At 54.0% G+C, this 23280-nt stretch overlaps 2 protein-coding genes across 2 annotated transcripts in view; one reads left to right on the top strand and one right to left on the bottom strand.

Annotated features, from left to right (window-relative positions):
• BUB1 (BUB1 mitotic checkpoint serine/threonine kinase) overlaps positions 1-22321 on the bottom strand; it is a 47323-nt gene extending 25002 nt beyond the window's left edge. The window contains exons 1-17 of the mRNA XM_071582270.1: positions 21984-22321; positions 21137-21219; positions 19164-19278; positions 17780-17908; positions 17433-17549; positions 16637-16755; positions 16382-16483; positions 15592-15718; positions 14590-14791; positions 13154-13298; positions 10625-10810; positions 9507-9571; positions 9139-9226; positions 8783-8852; positions 8040-8259; positions 7717-7807; positions 7311-7424 (exon numbers count right to left, since the gene is read on the bottom strand). Coding sequence (XP_071438371.1) covers positions 7311-7424; positions 7717-7807; positions 8040-8259; positions 8783-8852; positions 9139-9226; positions 9507-9571; positions 10625-10810; positions 13154-13298; positions 14590-14791; positions 15592-15718; positions 16382-16483; positions 16637-16755; positions 17433-17549; positions 17780-17908; positions 19164-19278; positions 21137-21219; positions 21984-22004 — 1994 coding nt within the window. The 5' untranslated portion in view covers positions 22005-22321. The remainder of the gene's footprint in view (positions 1-7310; positions 7425-7716; positions 7808-8039; positions 8260-8782; positions 8853-9138; positions 9227-9506; positions 9572-10624; positions 10811-13153; positions 13299-14589; positions 14792-15591; positions 15719-16381; positions 16484-16636; positions 16756-17432; positions 17550-17779; positions 17909-19163; positions 19279-21136; positions 21220-21983) is intronic.
• On the top strand, positions 22086-23047 carry MTLN (mitoregulin). The gene has a single exon (XM_071582268.1). It carries the CDS (start codon positions 22135-22137, stop codon positions 22309-22311), a length of 177 nt encoding a protein of 58 aa, XP_071438369.1. The 5' UTR covers positions 22086-22134; the 3' UTR covers positions 22312-23047.
• The last annotated feature ends 233 nt before the right edge of the window (positions 23048-23280 follow it).

The raw sequence follows: 23280 nt of genomic DNA, 5'->3' as shown, positions 1-23280 counted from the left end.
GCCAGAGCTTAGAGAATCCCACCTGGAGCCACAGGGCTCCCAGCACAGTCCCTGGGAGCAGGGAGGGAGTGGCACAGGGGCAGCACTTCCCTCTGGCAGGAGAGGGATTTGTCTCCCAGGCAACACACACATCCTTGGGATGGGAGCCCAGCCATGGGCACTGGGATGGGCATGAATAAAGGTCTGCCCACACCTCCTCACCCCAGGGCTGCTCTGAACAGGCACCACGAGATGTTTCACCCTGGACAGACCCCCCAGCACCACAAAGGTACCCAGAGAAAGCAGTTGGCACTTGGGAATGTTGGCACAGGGTGTTTGTGGAGCAGCACAGACAGTTCCCTGTGCTGACCTCCCAGAGCTCCCATACAGCCCCAGGTGTGTCCTACCCCCTCCAAATCCCTGCCCTTCCAGCCACAGGACATCATCCAGCTCCAGCATTCCAGCCAGGGGAATCTTCCATTGCAGGAATTAAATCCCAAGCCCTAGCCCTCAGAGATGCCTTAAAATAAAAGGGTACAGTTGGATCAAGTTTTATTTGGATGAAGTTTGGAGTTTCTCAGGGCTGCAACTGGAAGTGCAGAACCCATGGAAAGCTTTCCCAGGTGGGTCAGGCTGGAGGTGCCCTGAAGGCATGTGTGTACATCCCTTTCCTCAGGGAAAACAACTTCCAGAGGCCAGTCCTGAGGCTGGGAAATGCTTCCTGCATGGAGGGACATCCTCACCTGTGCTCAGGTGCTGCCTCATGGCCAGGATGTTGTCCAGACACCACCTTCTCCTGCTGGGAAACACCACCTGGAGCCCAAGCTCATGGGGAAAATCAGCTGAATTCCAGGGAACTGGGTAAAGTCCCTCCCAGGGACATCAGTGGGGAAGGGGGGAGAGGGTTATGGGGAGCAAATTGTATGGAATATAAACCAGTCCTGATCCCACTGAGCTTCCTTGGAAGCTTGGCTGGTTCCTGACAAACCTGGTGGTGGAGCAGCAGCTCAGCAGGGGAATATCCTGGCTCCATGGGGTAATGTGAGGCCATCCCAGCAGGAATTCAGCATGGAATCCTGGGCTAGAGGGAGAATTCCTCTAACCCTGCAAAGCTGACACTGAAACCCAAGTCCTGGCACCACAGAGAGAACAATCTTTGTGCTGCTGTGTCAGGGAGAGCTCCTGGGCTGGGAGACTTTGGCACTCAAATGTATGGAATTCTCTAAATCTCAGCAAGCACCATCACCCAAGGGCACAATCCAAGGTCCAAACAATTCCTTTTGCCTTTCCACAGTGACACTTCTTTGGTCCAGTCCTCTCACAGTTCATTTTGGGTATCACTTTGGGCTGGTTTAGATTCCAGGACTCCCCCCAGAGCTGGACATTTGGGGTTGTGCTTCTCTAATTCCAGCAGAGGAACCAGATACTCACATAGTCCCCTTTTTCCTCCACTTTTTTTGGTGCTTTCTACACAATCCAGTCCCCCATTCCCCATCCAGAGTGCAAAGGACTCATGTCCTTGGCACAGCTGGCTCTGGCTGGGTGGGAACTGAGAGCAGGAGACATGGGAGAGCAGATCAGCTTCCCAAGGGAATCTCCAGGAGATGGAGCTGCTGGAAACTAATTTAAATGCACTAAAAATATTCTGTCCCTGGCAGAAAACAGGAGGCAAAGAAAGCAAACCCCACCTGGCCAGGCTGGTGGGCAGCAACTGGACCCACCCTGGGGGCAAACACCCTGTCCCTGCCAGGAGCTCTGACTCTGCTTTTCCTGCCAGCTCCAGATCAGTGTCAGGGCCACAGTGAGAGATTCAAAATCCAAATAAACCTCAAATCCTACAGAGGGAGTAATCCAAAGGAAGAAATGCACTGTTATCATAAGTTTAAAAATCTGTTAAAAATGCAATGACAACAACGTAATGGGACCCCCAGGAACCTTATTAGTGTCCTTAGATCCATTTATTCCCTCAGCTGGGAGCTTGTAGGATTTATCCTGAAATTTAGAGGCTGAGCAGAATTTGCTTTGGATTGAACTTCCCCTCTGGCTCCAGTTTGTACAAACACAACTTGGGCCAATGTGATTTTCCCTCCAAAATATCTCCCTTTTCACCCTCAAACCTGCCTGTCCATTACTGATCACCTCATTTGCACCTTTAAAATTCCCAAGGAGATTTTATCCCCCAAATTTCCTCACCTGTCCACTCCTGAGTCCTCAGTTTGCCTCTCTCTGCTACACATGAGCTCAGATTTTACTCACAATTTTTCCCTGCCTCTCCACATCTCATCACCTCATTTATACCAAAATATGTTCCATCTCTACCCCATAAACCACCTCAGGTTTGCTCTCCCAACTCTCCCTACCTGCCCACTACTGACTGCCCCAGCCTGTCTCTAAATGGTCATTCTCTCTCCTGGGTAACATCAAGTTTTGTCCCCAAAATTTTCTTTCCCCCTTTTACCCCCAAACTCTGCATTCTCTTCCCTGAAAAACATCCCCTACTTGTCCCCTGTGCATGAACTCCCATTCTACCCCCACACCCTCCCCTCCTGCCCTCAGTGTGCCCCCCAGAGTGCTCCTGCTGTGCCCTGCAGGTACCTGGTGCCCCAGGGAGGTGTCTCTGCCCTCCTGCCCCTGCCCAGCCCGAGGCTCCTCTGCTCCCTGTCTCTGTCCCACCCCAGCTCAGGGCCAGCTCAGGCCACAGGGACACCAGGGCTCAGCCGCAAAGGCAGAGAGAGAATATCTATTGGCAAAAGGCAGAAAGCAGGGAAAGGTTTCAGACAACATTTCTGCAACCTAATGAATAATTGTTTCCAATTTCCCAGGCAGAAGAACAGACCTGACAGCCATCAAGGGCCCTGCAGGCAGAGCTCAGCACACCACAGAGGCACTGCCATCATCTACAAGGCAAGAAGAATTGCTCGTGGCAGTTTGGAGACCAACTTATCAGAGGGAAGTAAAGAAGGGGACACTGGGAAGGGGCCAATGCCCATGGGCTGTGCAGGTTTCCCTCCTGCTCCCTGAGGTGCCACATCCTGGAGAGAGATCTCAGAGGGGGGATATGAAATCTCAGGAGGAACAAACACAGAGTCTGTTGCCTCCTCCTGTTCAAACTCTGCCTGGGGGCCCAAATCACAGAATCACAGAATGGATTGGGTCGGAAGAGACCTCTGAGATCATCAAGTCCAACCCTTGGCCCAACTCCAGTCCCTTTACCAGATCATGGCACTCAGTGCCACGGCCAAGCTCAGTTGAAAAACCTCCAGGGATGGGGAATCCACCCCCTCTCTGGGCAGCCCATTCCAATGCCTGGTCACTCCCTCTGTAAAGAATTTCTTCCCAAACCTAAACCTCCCCTGGCAGAGGTCATGCCTGCACCCTCTTGTCCTACTGTTGGTTGCCTGGGAGAAGAGACCAATCCCCACCTGGCTACAACATCCTCTCAGGGAGTTGTGAGAGTGGTGAGGTCTCCCCTGAGCCTCCTCTTCTCCAGGCCTCCCCCCTGCAGGGAAACACTGACCTGCCCTGGCTCAGTGTGGAACACAGCCCTAATTCCCACTTTCAGCCTGGTCCCAGGGTTACACCACAGTCATGGCAAGGAGCCCAAGGCTGGGGCTGTCCCTGTCTGTCCCCCCAGCTCCCCTGGCCCTGTCCCATGGGCAGTGCCTGCAGCCAGCCCAGCTCAGAGCTCTCCCCAGCCCTGCAGAGCTGCAAACACACCCCCAGACCACCCCTCAGCCTCACACACAGGGACCCCCATCTCTCTTAGCACAGCCCAACCCACTGCTCTGTCAACCCAAATTCCCCTGGGCATTCACCCCTGTCCCAGCAGACACGTGCAGGACTGGAGTGGAGTGGGAAAAAAGCCCTTGCCCAGGGAGTTACTGCCAACAGGCAGGAAAAGAGAAGGTGTCCCTCTGACTTACCCACCCCACGGGCAGGAGCAGGAGGGGCTGGAGGCTGCTGGTTTGGCTGCTCAGACACCAAAGCACTTGGAGAGCTGGGCCCAGTTCAGTGCTTTGCCCTGTCCTGAGAGAGAGGAGACAAAGAGAATTCAGTGCACTGGGGAGTTTTACCCCTGAATTATCCCTCCCTTTCCACTGCTGATTTACCTCCAAATATTGCTTCTCTGCCCCAGAGATCACCTGAAGTTTAACACCCAAATTTTGTGTACCTGTGCCCCAGTGATCACCTCAGTTTGTTCATTCCCTCCTTGGAGAGGTGGGGAAAACTTTGGGGGTTCACTCTGAGCTAACCTGCAGTGGAGAGAATAAACAGTTTGTGTTAAAATAGAGGGAATCAATAGTGGGCTGGCAGGGCAAATTTGGGGGTTTAAAAAGGAGTGGGAGGAGCTGAGAGGAACTGGCAGGGGCTTTAATTACACACACAATCACACTCAATCACCACTGAAATGGACTTTATTGAGCTGCAACACAGATACAGTCACTGCAGGCCAGGGCAAGAGGAGCACACAGGACCAATCCCACAGCAGCTGTGCTTGGAGGAACATCCTCTTCTCCAGTGATGGAGCCAGGGAATGACATTTGGGATCCACCCTGGGTGTCTGGAGAGCATCCAGGTACCAGGACCAAGCCCTGCCCAGCCCAAGGCACTGCAGACAGTTCAGCCACAGCAGCAGGGGCAGGTTCTGCCTGTCCCTTCAGTTTTATTTGGGACTGAACAGTGAGGGACAAGCCCTGAGCAGACAGGGCAGGACCAGCACTGGGCACAAGGAACACCAAGCAGGCGCCCCTGGGCTTGGCAGAGGTCTGGGGCATCCTCCTCCACACTCTGGGCTTCATCTGCCTTCTTCCACTGCAATTATCCTGGAGGAGATCTTCTCTCAGTCAGATCATGAGACATCTCCTAAAACAGAGCCCTGGGTCCAGCACTGACAGAGCTGTTGGTTGGAACTGCAACTCCCCCTGCCTGGAATTCCCCCCAGCTCCTGCACTGCCTTCTCTTACCTCCTGTAAAGAGGAGCTGCATCCTCCTGGATGCTCCAGGCTCTGAGCAGCTCCCACCCTTCAGCAGGGGATGGCAGAGGGGGGACTGTGTCAAGGGCAGGGGACACAGGCTGTGGGTCACACCAACACTGAGGCATCTCAGGGCTGAGGTCTTCTGTCTGCAGGGCAACAAACAGCCAAGTAGGGACACTTCTCCTCTAAAAGGAAACAAGAGTGACAATAAACCAGGAGGCTGGGACTCCACAGCCCCCAAACCTGCCCAGGCTCCAGCTGCTGCACAGCCCTGTGGCCAGACAGGACCCAAATCCACAGCCCAGCCCTGGGGGAGGTCCAGCTGCTCATTCCCAACCACTGCCAAACACCCAGTGCCAGCCCCTGCTCCCCTGCCCTGACCCACTGGCACCCCTGGTGCCACTGATTCCATATCCATAATCAAATATCCTGGACTGATTTAATATCCATAAACCCCTAAATTCAGATTTCTGCCCCCACAAGGACACTGCACCCAGCAGGGACATTTCTCCAACAGAGACCTCCTCACTCCACATCCAGCTCAGGGAACTCCAACTTAGGTCTGGGCTGGGAAACAAGAGAGTGACAAGAAACACTTTTAAATCGTTCCAGTCTGAGTAGTGCTCAGGCCTGGGAGAAAGCCCTTGCCACCACCCTCTTGGACTTCTCTTCCCTCTCACTTGCCTTGCTCCTAACTCTGAAAGGTTTATCTTGGGCTAAAGAACAAGAGAAACGCCAAGCCCAAACCCAAGAGAAACTCCAGGCTTTCTCCCAGCTCAGGGCTGGGATGTGTAGCACCAGTGAGGAGCAGTCCCCTCCCGGCCCCAGCCACACTCTCGTGGAAGCCCCACCCTCTCCCCCAGTAACACCGAGACACTGCCTGGGTTTTCCACAGTGCTGCATTTATTGTGCTCCAGCGGCGCCTCCCTCAGCGTGCACCGCTCCAGAGCCGTGCAGGAAAGTGCTGCCATACAGAATTCCAGTTACAAAAGTTACATCCCAGAACACCCTGCCTGGCACCGGCACCGCCGGGCACAGCCGGACCCCCCTCTGCCTTCCAGCCCCAGCGTTCATGGTTGTCCCGTGGGATAAACTCCTGCAGATGCCGGAGCTCTCGGGGCACCACTGCCCTCCCACCCTGTGCCCACCCGGGGCAGCCAGGGATCAGTGCAGGGCCTGGGGAGCCGGGAAGGGGCTCCTCCCTCCCTCCCGCTCCCGTCACGCTGCGCTCCCGGAGCTCGCGGTCCTGGGGATGGCAGCACTGGGGGGCAAGGTCAGCAGCTCCTCCAGGGAAGGACCCTCGTCCTCGGGGGGCATCTCTGCCTCGAACATGCGCTGCAGCAGCGCGTCCACCGTCCGGTACCCTACGGACAAGGAGAGCCCGCACTGGCACCGGCACCCGGGCAAGAAAACCCCCCAAATACACTCCAAGGTATCCCACCCATAGATATATATTTAAACTTTAAGCATTGGGGGTGCTTGTCAAGGATAAGACCATTATTTAGGATTTTAACCCCTTCTATTCCCACCCAATGGATTCCCAACCCCAGCCAGGCAAGAAGCAGCTTGGGGAGCTGCTGAGGAACAGCAAGAGAGCCAGGAGGAAAAAGGACAAGTAGTAGCAGAAAGGAGGATATAGTCACCCCGTGATCCAAGCCAGGAGGATTGCAAAGTCCATAGAGGAAGGAGAAAGGAAAACAGGTCTCTTGGCACAGCAGGACCTCAGCCACCAAGGCAGTGTCTTCAGAGGGTTGTTAATGAGGACAAGGAACACAGAAGGGCCAAAGCAGGAGAGGAAAAGTTGCTACAGGAATAAAAAGAAACGGCAAACATCAGTTCTCCCAAAATCTCCAGGTGGGTTTTAGCTGCTTTTATAGCCCAAAAGGAGCAGGAAAGCCTGGGGGATTCTCCAAAGGCCAGGGCACACTGGAGGGGCACACTCACGTTTGGAGGCAATTTTAAACACGAGCCCTTTGGGCTGTGGCTTCGTCCCACCTTCCCCCTCGAGGTCAGGCTCGTCCCCCTCCATGTTAACAAGGAGTTGTTCATCCTGGAGCTCATCCCTGCACAGGAAGGGCTGGAAGTGACCCTGGGAAGGGGGCACATCCCACTCCTGGGGCCCACAAGATCCCAGCAGTGATGGGTTCTCCAGGGCAGGGAGAACACCAGCCATGGGGTTAATTCCCAGCACTGTCCTCTGGGCAGGGGTGCCAAGGGTGGGCAGTGCCAGTGGCTGAGGAGCCAGAACTTGGACAAGGAAGAGGAATCTCAGCTCACACCTCAACACAGGGGGTGGCTTTTCCCTCCAGTCCCACAGCCCTTGTCACACCCAGCACTACCCATTCAGGGACTTACTCCTGAACTCCCATTCCCAGCTCCTGGATTTTCTGTTCAATGGCAGTTTCCACTTCACTCTTTTCCAGGGAGTATTCCACAAAGAAAGCCTCCAAGATGAAGGACACGAAGATACTGCAGGAAAGGATGAGCAGAATTACATGGCAGCACTTCCTTACTGGCACCAACAACTGCCTCAGCATTCCCAGACTCATTTCCCAGTGCTCCATCCCCTCCCTCTGCTGGCCATGGGGGCTCTAAGACAGAAGAGCACTCAGTGGGGACAAGGACATGGCAGACCCCTCCAAACACATCCCCTCTGTCTCCAGGAGCACAGCAGGGGTGACCCTGGGCCCACCAGCAGTGCCCTGGCAGGGGGCTGGGTCCCTCTTCCCTCCAAAGCAGAGGAAACCAACCCCAAACTCACTTGACAATGATGATCACCATCACAATGTGGAAGGCAATGAAGTACAGCTTGGCAGGCTGGGCTGTCACGTTGGCAAACGCGTTGGCAAAGAGTGAGCAGGAGTTAAGGACAAGAGGGCAGGAGGAGAACAGGGTGTGAGGGAGGAACCAGGAAAGACCACCCAAAAAACCCTCCCCAGGGACCATTTCTCTGCTGTCTGTCCATGCGCAATACCAGGGGAGAGCAGAGCATGGATTATGGGATAACCTGAACTGGAGGGGATCCACAAGGATCACCCAGTCCAACTTCTGCTCCCAAGCTCCAGGTGGGACCATAAAGGATATCGTGCCACTGGTTGACCACAGTGAGCTCCATGAGGACGATGAAGGAGGAGGCAAAGTTGTTGAAGTTGTTCTTGCAGTACTTCCCCCGGGCAAAGAGGGAATCCTTCAGAGCTGGATTCCCACATTCCAGGTTGTGAGGGGCATCCGAGCCAGCAGGGAAGAACTGGATCTTCCCGTGGAATAACTCCATGCCAATGATGGCAAACACACAGTACACAACCTGGGGAGACAAACCCCATCACCTGCTTCTCCAGCAAGCAGCAAAGCTCCAGGGCAGGCTCAGCACCCAGCAGGTCTGCCCATCTCCACGGGCACAGCAAGGGGCTGGGGAGCAGCACAGAGCCCAACAGACCCAAGCCACAACCAGCAATCACCAGGCAGGAATAACGAGCCAAGAACTACAATCACACAGAGAGGAAGCATTCCCAAATCACAGCACAAGCCATTTTCAGGAAATCATTTGAGAACCAGGTTTGATTCCTTCTGAGGCAAAGGCCAGACTGCCAGAACACCTTCACTGCCCCAGGGATCCAAGGAGGATGTCCTGACCCAGCAGCAGCAGGAACCCACCAGCCCCACTGCACACATCTGCTTGAGCAATGACCACACAGCAAATGGACACTTACAATTCCAAGGGCCTGCCATCCAGGGATTTGCTTTTAACCTCTTGGGAACAGCATGAGAGTTAAGACACATTCCTGTGAAACTGGAGTGCTCTGAGCTAAGAGATCAGGATTTCTTACCAGAGTCAGCCCCCCAAAGGTCAGCATTGTTGGGACGATGTTGATCAGGGTGTTCATGATGACCCGGAACCTACAGCAGAACAGTCACAACACCTGCTGTGGGAGGCCCCTCGACACTTCTATTGTCACCTCCAGGCCACCAAATGCTCCCCACATTAATCAGCCAAGTCTCCAGAGAGGCTGCAGCTTCTGGGCTCATTCAGGCAGGCAGGGACAAGGCCTTGGGATGCTTTGTGGAGTGGCCACAGTGGCTCCAAAGGGGCCATGCAGGGCACTCAAGGCAGGCACTGCCTCACCAGCCGGTGGCACAGGGCACCCCTCCCCAAAACCCACTCCCCAGCCTGCCCTCTGCCCACCTCTGAAAGCTGTCAACAATCCGGATCAGCCGCAGCACTCGGAGGATGAACACGATGTCCAGGACCTGCTGGCTGTTGTACTTCGTGGCTGAGGAGAGGAAAAGGACATTTTTATTAGGAAAGCAAGCAGGGAAGTGTCAAGATAAAGTTCATCAATTTGTTACTATTGTGTCCTTGCTAAACACTGTAACAGGGAGCTACAAAAAAAAAAAAAAAAAAAAAAGAGGAAGAGAAAGACTGTGTTAGTTCTTAGAAACCCGAGAGGAAATTGCTGGTCCTGTCCAAAAGCCACCCAAGCCCAGGTGATGGAGAAGGCTCATGGAGACACCAGGATTCCCAGGCATGCAGGCTGCTAAAGCTGCACTTACTCGACTTCAGGGTGGCATTGAGAACCGTGGCAGTCAGGGCAGCAAAGATGATGAGAGTGTCAAACCTGGCACGAGGGAAGGCAGCGCTGTTAGACTTGGGGTGACGGGAGGGGCTTCAGCAAGGAGCGCCCCCTCTTCCTCACATCTGTGTCACCTCAGGTGGGGAAGTTCTGTTTGGTAGAACTCCTTCCCTTGGCCACCACCTTCGTGTGCTGCAGAGTCACCTTGCACAGGGCAGGGAACAGCAGCTCAGAGCCAGGGGAGGCCAGGGGAGGGCACAACATTCTCTGACCCGCACACCACTTAAAACACCCCTGGCACAGCACTCAGGCAGCCCATCTGGGGGTGTGCAGCCTGGAGAAGAGGAGGCTCAGAGGTGACCTCAGCACTGTCTAGAACTCCCTGAAGGGAAGTTCTGGCCAGCTGGGGGTTGGTCTCTTCTCCCAGGCACTCAGCAATAGGACAAGGGGGCACGATGGGCTCAAGCTCTGCCAGGGGAAACTGAAGTTGGAGATCAGAAAAAAATTCTTCACAGAGAGAGTGCTCAGGCACTGGAATGGGCTGCCCAGAGAGGGGGTGGATTCCCCATCCCTGGAGGTTTTTAACCTGAGCTTGGCTGTGGCACTGAGTGCCATGATCTGGTAAAGGGACTGGAGTTGGACCAAGGGTTGGACCTGATGATCTCGGAGGGCTTTTCCAACCCAATTCATTCTGTGATTCCATGGATGTGGCACTGAGTGAAAATCCACCACATCTTGATCCAACCCCACTGGGATCACCAGCCCAGGGCACAGAGTTAGGACTTGATGATCTCAGAGGTCTTTTCCAACCCAATTCATTCTGTGATTCTGTGATTCTATGGATGTGACACCGAGTGAGAATCCACCACATCTTGATCCAACCCCGCTGTGATCACCAGCCCAGGGCACTCTGTGCCCTGGGCTGGTGATCACAGCGGGGTTGGATCAAGGGTTGGACTTGATCTCGGAGGTCTTTTCCAACCCAATCCATTCTATGGTTCTGTGATCTCTCCAAGAGCATCTCAGTCCCTGAGGAGCCCAACACAAAGCCATCACCATACCTCACAGCACCCTTGGCACAAGGAGCCACCCACTCACCAGTTCCAGAACTGAGTCTTGCCAAAGAAGGCCCTGGGCTCGTAGGTGTACACCTTCAGCAGGATCTCGGTGACGTACAGGGCCAGGAACACCCACTCAGTGTAGGAGATGTAGGGGCTCTGCTCATCCAGGGCAATGAAGATGGCATTGATCAGGATGATGGCGTCGAAAGCCCAAACAAAAGCCCTGCCAGAAGCAAAGGTCAGTTTGCCTCTCTCACAGTCACACACTTACTGCACAACTTCTCTGCCTCCTCTCTCAAACATTCTCTACCCATCAGTTCTCCCCAAACCTGAGAGTTTAGGGAGGTTATTTAGGAGTTTGGTTTTCCTCTTCAAGCACGACACAAAAATCAGAGAGTGGTGGTAAAAGACCCAGGGAAAGGATTGTCCCACCTACTCAGATCTGGTGAGGCCACATTTGGAGTGCTGTGCCAGCTGGGCTGCCCAGTGCAAGAGACCTGAGCGCACTCGAGCTGTGCATCCAAAGGTCACAACTCCAATGGAAGGACAATGGATGATGGGTTGGGAGAGCTGGGATTGTCCAGCCTGATGGGGAGACAGGACAGGAGCAGCTCAGAATGTACAAATACCTGATGGGAAGGTGTAGGGATGATGGAGCCAGACTCTTCCCAGTGGTATCCCAGTGAAAGAACGAGAGGCAAAGGGCACAGGTTGAAATACAGGAATTACCATTTAAACAAAAAAGCTTTTTTTCCTTTAACTGAGGGTGGTCAAACACTGGAATGGGTTGCAGAGGGATTATGGAGTCTCCATCCTTGGAGATGCTCTAGACCCAGCCCTGAATACTCTACTCCAGCTGTCCTTGCTTTGTGCAGGGGTGTTACACCAGACCAGCTCGAGATGTTCCTTCCATCCTCAGCAATTCTGGGAAGCCTCAGAGGTGAAACAGAGCTCTAGCAGTCCAGTGTACCAACTGGTACCAGTCAATGGTATTCCACACCATAGTCTGGCATCATCTCAAAATATCAAAGCTGGAGTAGGAGGGGGTTCTCAGTTGACATCATGGCCACAGTCCTGGCTGTGCTGCTGAGCTGGGCCTTGGCTGCTGCCCACTGACACTTTGCATTTTGTTTTAGTTCAGGGAAGTAGAAACATTTTATTGTTATTCTCTCTCTCTTGCCTTGCTGGGTGTCTTTTAAAGTGCTTTATGAATCTGGAGTAATAGAATCTGGTTTTGGTGGGAGGTAGAAAATTGTTGTTATATCTAACTTGGGTAAGTGTATGTTATATTGAAGTTTTCTTTTAATCTTCTCTTTTCTGTATAAATATATATAGTTAGTTTAAGTTTAAACCTGTTTTGAGTTTCCAGGTTTTTTTCCATTCTCCCTTTTCTCAGTGGGAGGGAGGGAGGCTTTGACTCTGTATTGGGCAGTTGGCATTTTGGAGTCTTGGGCTGAGCTGGCAAAATGCCAACTGCCCAATATAAAGTGTCAGAGTCTCCCTGCTGAGAAAAGGAAGGATAAAAACCCTCTGGAAACAAACTAGGTTTATACTTAAACTAACTATATATTTATACAAAAAAAGAAAAAATGAAAACTACAATACAGCACACACTTACACAAGTGAGAAATAACAAAAAGTAACTCCCCATCAAACACAAATCCCACCATTCTAACTACTGGAGAACTCAATTCCCCAGAGACAGACCCAAGCAGAGGGAAAGACTAAGAACAAACATTTTCCTTCCCCAAGATAACAAGGTGGTGAGCTGGTGCTGGACCTGGGCCTCCCATCCCTCCTGGAACAGCACAGTGTGTCCTACTGGGACCACAGCTTGGAGGAGCTGCCCAAGGCACTCCCACAGCAGCTTTTGTATTTTGAGATGATGTCAGAATATGGTATGGATACCATTGGCCAGTAGTGTCAGCTCTCAGTGTGATGGGTTGTCCAGGCCTTCCCTGTTAACCAGATGTAACTAGGGAGGAGCTTGTCTCCCAGGTATTTCTCACCTATTCTTTCCCCTCCCAAGGGACAAGGGAGAATATGAGCTTTGGGGGGTTGGGGGCAGTGAGTTTTTTGCTGCTCTTGGTCCCTTATCAGAGCCATGTAGAAGATCAGAGAAAAGATGTGAGTGAAGGGGTGTGAGAGAGGGGGCTGGTTTTCTTCTCAGAGTGGTTGGTGGGATTGTATTGTACTGGTTTAACTGGAGGGTGGGTGGAGGTGTTTTGGTACCCACTGCTTTTGTTTTGTCACTTTGTTGACCCTGTTTCCCCCTTCCCTTTCACTTTTCCTATTATGGGTGCAGATTGTATACATATAATTGTGAACATTTAGAAATATACACATATATGTATCCTGACTTAACTCAGAGCCACAAGGGTTTTTTTCCCCCCTTTTTTTCCTATTCCCTGCTTTGAGGAGTGGGGGGAGAAGGTGAGGGTGGCTCAGGGCTGGGAGGCCAGAATGGAACAAAGACAGTCAGCTGGTAGTCTCAAATCTAAAGCCTAAATCGAGGCCTACACGTAGCTAACCCCATAACACCTGCTATGACCCCTGGCAGGCTCACCTGTGCCGCACAGCGCCGCGCAGGACCCGGCTCGCCCGGCTCCGGTACAGGCGCGGCACCCACCGCGCCAGGGGGTGGCTGCGCAGCTTCAGTGTCACCACCTGGATGTTGAGCAGGTCCGCCAGCTGCACGAAGGACTTCTTGTCTGTAGGGGGAGAGCGGCACACGTCAGTCTGCTGGCACTAAATAACGACGCGGGCCGGCAAATGCAAACCTGGGCTCGGCCTGGGCTTACAGCGCCGGCAGTGCCCGTGCCCAGAGGAGTGACCACCACACCACGGGCTGAACGTGGCATTCCAGGGCTCCTCTGCCCCATTCCTGGGGAATTAACTCAAACCACAGGCCAACAACCCCCACTGAGTGATCTGGCACAAGGAGACTGACCCATCCCCTCCTGAGAATCCCACTCACAGCACTGGCAGTGCCTGAGCCCAGAGCAGCGACCACCACACCACGGGCTGAACGTGGCATTCCAGGGCTCCTCTGCCCCATTTAGCCTGGAGCAGAGGAGGCTCAGATGTGACCACAGCACTGTCTGTAACTCCCTGAAGGGAAGTTGTGGCCAGCTGGGAGTTGGTCTCTTCTCCCAGGCACTCAGCAATAGGACAAGGGGGCACGATGGGCTCAAGCTCTGCCAGGGGAAATTGAAGTTGGAGATCAGAAAAAAATTCTTCACAGAGAGAGTGCTCAGGCATTGGAATGGGCTGCCCAGAGAGGGGGTGGATTCCCCATCCCTGGAGGTTTTTAAACTGAGCTTGGCCGTGGCACTGAGTGCCATGATCTGGTAAAGGGACTGGAGTTGGACCAAGGATTGGACTTGATGATCTCAGAGGTCTTTCCCAACCCAATCCATTCTATGATTCCTGGGGAACCAGCTCAAACCACAGGCCAACAGGCCCCCCAGGGTGATCTGGCATGAGGAGACTGACCCATCCCTCCTGAGATTCTCACTCCAGCAGGAGCAGAGCGAGAGGATCTAGAGGACTGTGTGGGGAGCCACTGCCTGGAGGAATCTGATCACAAGGGGTGTTTTCCTTGTCCTGTGCTGAGAACAGGAGGTCCCACACTCCATGGAAAGCTTGGCCTGGTGTCAAATGGCCATGAAGAGCCACTCACAGCGTGTGGGACATGGGCTACAGCACAGGCAGCAAGGACAACCTTCAGGACTTCAGGAACCTGGAGGGAAAGAGAAAGAAGGGCCTGGAGTGCCCATCCCTGGAGGTGTCCAAGGAATGACTGGACGTGGCACTCAGTGCTTTGGGCTGGGGGACAAGGTGGGCATTGGGCACAGGGTGGGCTCAAGGATCTTGGAGGGCTTTTCCAACCAGAATGCTCCTGTGATTCCAAGCCATTAGAGACCACAAGTCCCAGAGCCAAACCCCTCTCAGGGCCAGGCTCCTGGCCCAGCTCCCCCCCAGACCCCTGGGCACGCTCACCTACAAAGCCCTTCTGCTCATCATCCGAGATGCGGAGCAGCAGCTCCCGGTGGGAGTTGCTGATATCAGGAGCCACCAGCTGGACCAGCTGCCTCCACCGGCCCTCCCGGACCACCAACTGCTCCCCTTCCTCTTCCTTCAGGAGGTTGAAGGCCTCGACCATCTTGCGGCGCTTCATGTAGGCGAGTTTGCGGATCTCGTTCTAGGGAGAGCATCGAGATTCAGGGGGTCTCCAGCCACCCCTGCCCCTCTCTTCTCAATCAATAATCCTATTTGCAGAGCAGAGATGCAAGAGAGGCTCCTGGGGTGGTATTACACACAAACACAGCACAGTTACTGGGGGGATGAGAAATGGTGTCAGAAGGATCAGCAGATTTCTGGGAGAGCACTGAAAAACCGGAAGGAAAGACACAGGCAAGTGTCAAACAGGAAGGAGGTGACAAAGATCACGGGATCTGCACGGTCACAGAAGCAAAGAGGATGTGCCCACACATGCTTCCCATCTGTAAGGGAATGCTGCTGGGATCAGGGTGGAGATCCTCTTCTGCCAGGCATTAGGACAGGCCGAAGCACCTGGAGCCCTGCAGAGACCCAGCCAATCCCCCCATGGGAGCACCTGGAAACTTCCAGCTCTCACTGTCTGATCACAAGTCCCAGACTGTCCCTACCTAATCTGGGTAGAACAAACATTCTGATTTACTCACACTTCCCATTTCCAGTTCCTTTGCTTTAAGAGCACATGTAGCAGCACAACAAGTGTGCTGTGCACTTGAAACCACCTGAGAACAGTTCCCTGCACAGAGACAGCACTTCTGAGTGAGCACTAAGCCTCAGATAACACAGAGACATGTGCTTCCTATCTGTTGGTTCAAAGCACCACAGAGAATCTCATTGCTCCATTCCAACACACAGCTCACAGCAAGCCCCACAAGATGAAAACCCTCCAAGGCAAAGGCAGAGGTTTCCTGACAAGGTTACAGGCAATCCCCCTCCAAGCATTACCTTGAGGTGTTTCTTGTAGTTGTTGTACACCACAGCCAGGAAGAGAGACATGAAGATGTAGGTGTTGACGATGACGAAGGCGATGAAGAACAGGGCGTACCAGGAGCTGAAGTCAAATGCTGGCATCCTGGAGAAGGGGAGAGGGGTGGCTGCTGGTCGGGCTGACAAACAGGCAAAGAAAGTGCACAAGGACATGGCCCCCCAGCTGGATCTCTAAGTGCTGTTGTGCACAGCCAGGTAACACCTGAGCTAAAAGCTGCCTCAGTTCAGTGAGAAAACAGTGTTCCTTCTGCTGGGTTTTCAGCCTGCTCTGTCCTGACTGAGGGAATGCAGAACAGAGAGCACAGAGATTCATCTGCTGCCAGTGTGGCCACATTTAAGGGCAGAGACTTGAGGTGATGCCTCAGTCAAAAGCTGGTTTTTGCCCTCAGACCCTCACTGCACTCAGATCTCTTTTTCCACGCTCTAAGAGGATGAGTAGCGTTTTATTCCTCTCTCCAAATTCCCAGAATTCCTGTCCCATCCCAGTTGTGCTCAGGACATCTCCAGCACTTATATACATGTGTCATTCCTCCCTGTCCCACTCTTTGATGGCACCTTCCCAGTGCCAGCCCAAGTGAGATCTCAGTGAGAACAGATGAGGATGGCAAAGCTAACCCTCACCAAATGCTAACAGTGCTGTGCAAATTACAGAAGGCTGCACAGAAGTATAAACTGTCTGCATGAATACATTCCATATGCATGGAAATATCATGAGAGAAAGACACCTGATGATATGCACAGGACATACATGACATCTGGGCTGTTGGCTGTTGTCACCAGCACGTAGAGGTCAAACACGATTTCCAGGTAGTTTCTGAAATATGGCAAACCTTCTGCTGTCTGGAGATTCCTGGGAGGAGAAGGACAGGCTGGGGCTCAGCACAGAGGGAGCTGCACATTGCAGCAGTGCTTGTATTCCCCAGCAGTTACTGGTCACCAGACCCCCCTGCCCAAAGGATCTTGCACCTTCTCCCCACCCAGCTCCCAGCAAAAGTGTCCCCACCTCTCTCCAAAGAGCTTCAGGGCCATGAGGGAGAACATGAGCAGGCTGAACATGAAGAGCAGGAAGACGTAGGTGATCTCGGGCAGCGTGTTGCGGATGCTGCGGAACGCTCTGCGGATCTGCCGGGGAAGGGAAGTGCTCAGAACCCAGGGGGACCCTCTCCCTCTCACCATCCCATCTGCATCACACAGGGACAGGCCAGCAAGGTGGGACACAGCTATAGATGAGCCAGCTGTGCTCTGCCAAAACCTGTGCAGGAGTCCCAGCCTTTCCCCATCCTTCTCCACAGGAGACCCCACCCACAGGCCACCCCAAACTCAGCAAACCAGGGGACCAGCGAGGGACAGAAATCTACCACTCCAGGCCACAAAACACGTGCTCTGAGCCCAAAGGCTCACCTGCTCCCTCCCCCAGGCTCCACAGCACAGTTTACTCATTTGTAAGTCAGGACCAGGGCAGTGTGGGGCATCAGGTCAAAGATCTCTCCGTGACAAGAGGAATCAGAGTCCAAATCACCCATCTGGGCTACAAGTTTGACAACAGTATGACATTGTTTACCCAGGAGACTTCCAGGAATAAGTAACCTGGTCCCTGACTGAGGGAGAAACAGGTTTGGAGTCTGGTGGTGTGAATCCACCCTTTTGTCCATCTCGGGCTACTCCCGAGAGAAACCTTCACTCCCAGAACTACAAATCCTGCCCCTCATGCACAAGAACTTTTCTCCTCAATTCCCTGCATCTCAGAAAGCAGCAAGTTGTCCAAAACCAGGTCCCTGGACCTCCCACCAGACCTTTACCTGGCGACTCTCTGCAAAGTTGATGAGGAAGAGGGGCCTCACAATTCTCGACCATCGGATGCTCCTCACACCATACTCCAGGAGAATCCCATATATGGTCAAGTCTGCCAGGGATAACTGCAGGAGAAAGAGGGAAAAATCCCAGAAGTAATGCCGGAAATGTGTCTAGATGGAGAAGAGAATCGTGTGTGCTGATACAAGATGGGTACACACAGAGGTTTGTGAGAGCTGCTGGGTAGGCCATAGATGTTGTCAGGTCTGTGATACCAGGAAAGCAACAGGAGGGAAAAAACAAACTCTCCCTGTTGGCCACTTGGAGCTCGGAGGCTCCTCTGGGCCCCACTCACCAGGATTGCCACCATGATGCAGATGTTCTTGGTGTCCCTCCAGAAGGTGCCGTGCAGGGTGATGGCGCCGAAGTGCGCCAGGCGGGCGAGGAACACGAGCAGGCACAGAACCTCCAGCAGGGATGTGACCTGAGGGCAGGGACAGGCTGGCAGCACTGCCAGGGCACTGCCAGGGACGGCACTGTCCCCCCCCTGCACACAGCAGGGACAGACTGGCAGCAGTGCCAGGGGCAGCACTGTCCCCCCCTGCACACAGCAGGGACAGGCTGGCAGCAATGCCAGGGGCAGCACTGTCCCCCCCTGCACACAGCAGGGACAGGCTGGCAGCAGTGCCAGGGGCAGCACTGTCCCCCCCTGCACACAGCAGGGACAGGCTGGCAGCAGTGCCAGGGGCAGCACTGTCCCCCCCTGCACACAGCAGGGACAGGCTGGCAGCAGTGCCAGGGGCAGCACTGTCCCCCCCCTGCACACAGCAGGGACAGGCTGGCAGCAGTGCCAGGGGCAGCACTGTCCCCCCCTGCACACAGCAGGGCTCAGACATACACAGCAGGGATGTCACTTGAGGGAAGGGACAGGCTGGCAGCAGTGCCAGGGGCAGCACTGTCCCTCCCTGCACACAGCAGGGTTCAGGCAACACCCAGGAGGGGCTCACTGGCAGCTGTTTCACACACTCACACATCTGGCACCCAACAGTTCCAGCTTCCCTGTGTGCAGTTCCCTGCCACAGGCAGGTTAAATCCAGCAGATTTGGGTTTGCTGAGGGTTCAAGGAGCACATCTCTAACAATCACACTGCTGCAGAACAAACAAAGGCTGCAGAGAAGTCAGGCCTAAGGGCAACACTTGCCTTCTGCTTTCACACATGAAGGTGGGACTTGGATCACATAAAAGGCTGGAATTGTTTCCCGAGATGGAGAACAGCAACATGACTTTGCTCACAGTCACACTGGCCTTTGCTGATGGCCACGGTGGCTCCTACAGTCCCTGTCCAGCTCCTCTGCCCCTTTTTTGTCCCCATTGCAACAGATCATAGAATCCCAGAATGGTTTGGGTTGGAAGGGATTTTAAAGCCCTCCCAGTGCCACCCCTGCCATAGGCAGGGACACCTCCCACCAGCCCAGGCTGCTCCAACCTGGCCTTGGACACTTCCAGGGATGAGGCAGCCACAGCTTCTCTGGGAAACTCGTGCCAGGGAAGGATTCCTTCCTAACATCCCACCTAACCCTGCCCTCTGCCAGTCTGAAGCCATTCCCCCTGTCCTGCCCCTCCAGGCCCTCCTAAGCAGTCTCTCTCCATCCATCCATCCATTATCTCTTATTACCTCTGCCAACCGCTGCCCAGCAGGAAACCCTCCGGCAGCTGCTGCTCCCACCCCAAAAACTCACCAGGAGGGGGAGTGGGTACACAGCAGGTTCTTCAAATATGGCAAGGGACAGGTTGAGGAAGATGAAGAAATAGGTGGCTGTTCTCATCATCCAGTGGTTGTAGAGGTAGTAAAGTCTGCAGGAAGAGGCAGAGGCACATAAACGAAGGGTGAGGGGCACACCCCCAGGAGCTCATCAAAATCATCCTGCAAGAACACCACGTGCTGACAAAATATTTTTGCCAGCCAGAAATTTGGCAATTTGCTCCAAATCACATTATTATACTCCCTTTATATTCCAATTATATTAGTACAGAATCACAGAATGGTTTGGGTTGGAAGGGACCTCTGAAGATTATCTAGTCCAAACACCCCACACAGGCAGAAACATCTTTCATCAGATCAGGAAATCTAGACAAAATTATGTAGGTTTTAGGGTGTACTTTCCACATGGGGAAATATCAATAGATGTTCATTATACCTCATGTTGAACTTGAAGCACAAATTAATTCAGGGAAACTCAGTGACTGTATTGAACTGGAGGCCACATTATTTAACCATGAAAGTCCTCATTGATTTTAAGCATGCACATTTCTGAATCTGTCTTAAATCAACACACCTTGACATTTAGTGTCATTATTCTGTTTTACTGTTTCCCTCGAGCCAGTTCTCTGAAGCTGCAGCCTGTTGGTGCAGGAGGATGTGCCTGGAGACAGGCAGCCCCATCCCAGAGGGCTTGGCACCGCACAAGGAAGGCCAGAGGGAGGGAAGATGCTGGGAAATGACCCAGGCATCTCTTCATCACTGGACCACTCCCAGACACTTCCAAACATCCCAGAGAAGCCAAGGGCATGGCCAGCTGCTGCCTGGCCCTGCCACGTGCCAGGTCACTGAAACCCTTGGATCACATTCCCAGTGGGAGAAGAGAGAGCTTCCCACCCTCTGGGCCTGACTCCCTGCCCAGGGTTCTGTGGAGGGACTGAGCCAGCCCATCAGCCCTGGGCCCAAGAGTTGGCAGAGGGCATGGTGGGCATGGGAAAGGGCTGCCCTCCACCCCTCACTGTGGAATGCTCCCTTGCTGTACTCCATTTCAGGGGAAATTTATGTCATATATAATAAGTCTTACATTATTTAATGTTTATTATAGTATGCAAATACATTAATCTCCTTATAATTATTCTTTCATATTATAATATTGAGGTTATAATAACCTGCTTTCAGGTTACTCTTCTAATAACTCCATCCAGAGGTGACAGTGCAAAACCTGATCATTTCATTCTTTGGGTATCAGGACCAGCTCCTGTGAAATGGTGCTTTCCCAAAGCAGAGAGGTGTTACAGGTCCTCAACAGCTCACACCTGCTCCAAGCCTTGGGCCAAACACACTGAACTCCTCCTGGCCTCCAAGGCCAAGGAGTGACTTCAGTGTGACTGAAGCTGCTCAGCCTCTCCCCCAGCACCTCGAAGGGGAGTCGCCCTCACAGGGAAAACTGTCCTTGGCTTAGGGAATTCCACTTATCACAATCAACACAGTGTTTTTATTATTCCTGCTCCCCTCAGCTACAGCTCTTTCTGGAGCAGACCTGAGCAGCAGGACCACACTCCCCCTGGACCACATGAAGTTTTTGGGGGTAATGGGTTGGTGTAACCCGTTCCAAGGCAACAGGTTCCAGGTGTGCCCACCTGACACAGGGGCATACTCAGGGGAATTGTGAACCCACTGCTTCCAAACCCTGCCCCTTACACACAGCTGAGGGCTGAGCAAGCCTCCCAGGCTCTTCATCCCCACCGAGGCTTGGAAGACTTTATGCTGTTTTTATTCCTCCAGCAAAACACAAGGTTCCAATTCCCTTTCCCACCCTCAACACAGAGATACGCTGAGCCCCGTTTTAAGCGTTTCAGCTTCACTCTCGATTCTGGGAGCTGTGGCAGTGGCTGTGCGTGCAGTTTGTCCCCACGGCTGCCTGCCATGACCTGGGGACACATCCCGGCTTACCTGAGCGCCCCCGGAGAGGTCCTGAAGGGAATGTTCCTGTTGTACTGCGCATCGGACACAAAAGCGGCTGCCAACAGTAGATCCTGCGGGAAACACGGGGGGAACACGGCAGGGCGGTCAGGAGCTGGAGGAAACTCTGGGAAGTTACGGGAGGGAGGGAGGGAGGGAGGGAGAGGGGGCGAGAAGGGGGAAATATTGGAGAGGGGGCGAGAAGGGGGAAATATTGGAGAGGGGGCGAGAAGGGGGAAATATTGGAGAGGGGGCGAGAAGGGGTGAGAAGGGAAATACTGGAGGGAGGGAGAGAAGGGGGGCGAGAAAGAGGAATATTGGAAGGAGGGAGAAGGAGCGAGAAGGGGGAAATATTGGAGGGAGGGAGAAGGGGGCGAGAAGGGAGAAATTTTGGAAGGAGGGAGAAGGGGGCGAGAAGGGAGAAATTTTGGAAGGAGGGAGAAGGGGGCGAGAAGGGAGAAATTTTGGAAGGAGGGAGAAGGAGGCGAGAAGGGGAGGTTATTGGAGAAGAGGGAAATGAGGGAGGGAGAAGGGGAGCGAGAAGAAGGGGGGAGAAGGGGAAGTTATTGGAGGGCGACAAAAGAAGGGGGCTGAGAAGGGGATGTTATTGGAGAGAGGAAGAAGGGGGCTGAGAAGGGGATGTTATTGGAGAGAGGGAGAAGGGGGCTGAGAAGGGGATGTTATTGGAGAGAGGGAGAAGGGGGCTGAGAAGGGGATGTTATTGGAGGGAGGGAGAAGGGGGTCGACAAGAAGAGGGTTGAGAAGGGGAAGCTATTGGAGGGCGACAAGAAGGGAAGGGGGGGCGAGAGGGGGGGGGTTAGGGTGCCCCGGGGCGAACCTGCGCATCCCCCTCGGCCATGGCTGGGCAGACGCGGTCGCTCCCCAGCCCCTCCGCCTTTAAGGGGCCGGTCCCGCCCCCGGCGCGTCGGCAACAGGAGGCGGTGCCGGGCCGGGCCCCGGGGCCGGGATCGGGATCGGGCCGGGCGGGGATGGTGCTGGAGGCGCTGCGGCCGCGGGTCGTGCGCTGGGCGCTGCTCGCTGCCTTCGCGGCCGGCGTGGCCGTGGGCTGGCAGGCGGGCCGGCTCCGCCGCCGCTTCCTGCGCTGGAGGCAGCGCTACCTGCAGCGCCGGCTCGACGCGGCTCAGAAGCAGTTGGAGGCGGCCTGAGCGCCGGGAGCGCGGCTGGGCTGCCCCGGGCACCGAGCCGGGGAAACGGAGCGGGAAACGCCGGGGGAACGGAGTGGGAGCGCAGCGGGGCTGCCCCGGGCACCGAGCCGGGGAAACGGAGTGGGAAACGCCGGGGGAACGGAGTGAGAGCGCTGCTGGCAAAGGGTGACACACGTGCGACGGCGGGGCCGCTGGAAAAGGGCAGCATCCATGAAATACCAGGACTGCTGGAAAAGGATCGTGTCTATGGAATAGCAGGACTGCTGGAAAAGGATCGTGTCTATGGAATAGCAGGACTGCTGGAAAAGGACAGCATCCATGGAATAGCAGGGCTGCTGGAGAGGGACAACATCCATGGAATACCAAGGTTTCTCTTCCACCCCTCAGAAGGCAGGATCCCAAACTGTGTCTGACAGACCTAACAAAATACTAAGGATCCAGGAGGAGCAACGATACCAAAGCTGGAAGGGGCTGCCCAGCGTGGTTTGGAGTCCCCAACTCTGGAGGTGTCCAAGGAACGACTGGATGTGGCACTCAGTGCTCTGGACTGGGTGACAAGGTGGAGATTGGTCATAAGTGGGACTCGATGATCCTGGAGGTCTTTTCCAACTTCAATGATTCCGTGGTTCTGTGATTTCCATATTCTAAAGGTAGCCTGCCCTTGTCCAGCTCTACTTCTGCTGCTCTGCCCTTGCCAGGAAGCGCTGCTGGCACAATAAAGTAGCCAAAATCATGACATGGTGTTCCTACACGTGTTTGTTTCTGAAATGAATGTGAAAAATGTGCCTTATGGGCACTTGTAACAACTCTCATTATGGCAGCGCTTGGGGACAATTAGGTGGTGAAAGTGCTCGTGCCTTGGCAGGGTGAACCAGCAAATTAAATGTAGGATGTTTGCTTTGGAGTCAGAATTCCTCCTGGCACTTTGGATAAGGAACTGTGGAGAAGGCTGTAGCATGTTTCCTTTTT

Source organism: Pithys albifrons, chromosome 2, assembly GCF_047495875.1.
Source record: "Pithys albifrons albifrons isolate INPA30051 chromosome 2, PitAlb_v1, whole genome shotgun sequence".
NCBI lineage: Eukaryota > Metazoa > Chordata > Aves > Passeriformes > Thamnophilidae > Pithys > Pithys albifrons.
This window is presented reverse-complemented; position numbering and strand designations above follow the sequence as displayed.

Coding starts and splice junctions, on each gene's coding strand:
- MTLN (XM_071582268.1), top strand. CDS start 22,135: ATGGTGCTGGAGGCGCTGCGGCCGCGGGTCGTGCGCTGGGCGCTGCTC.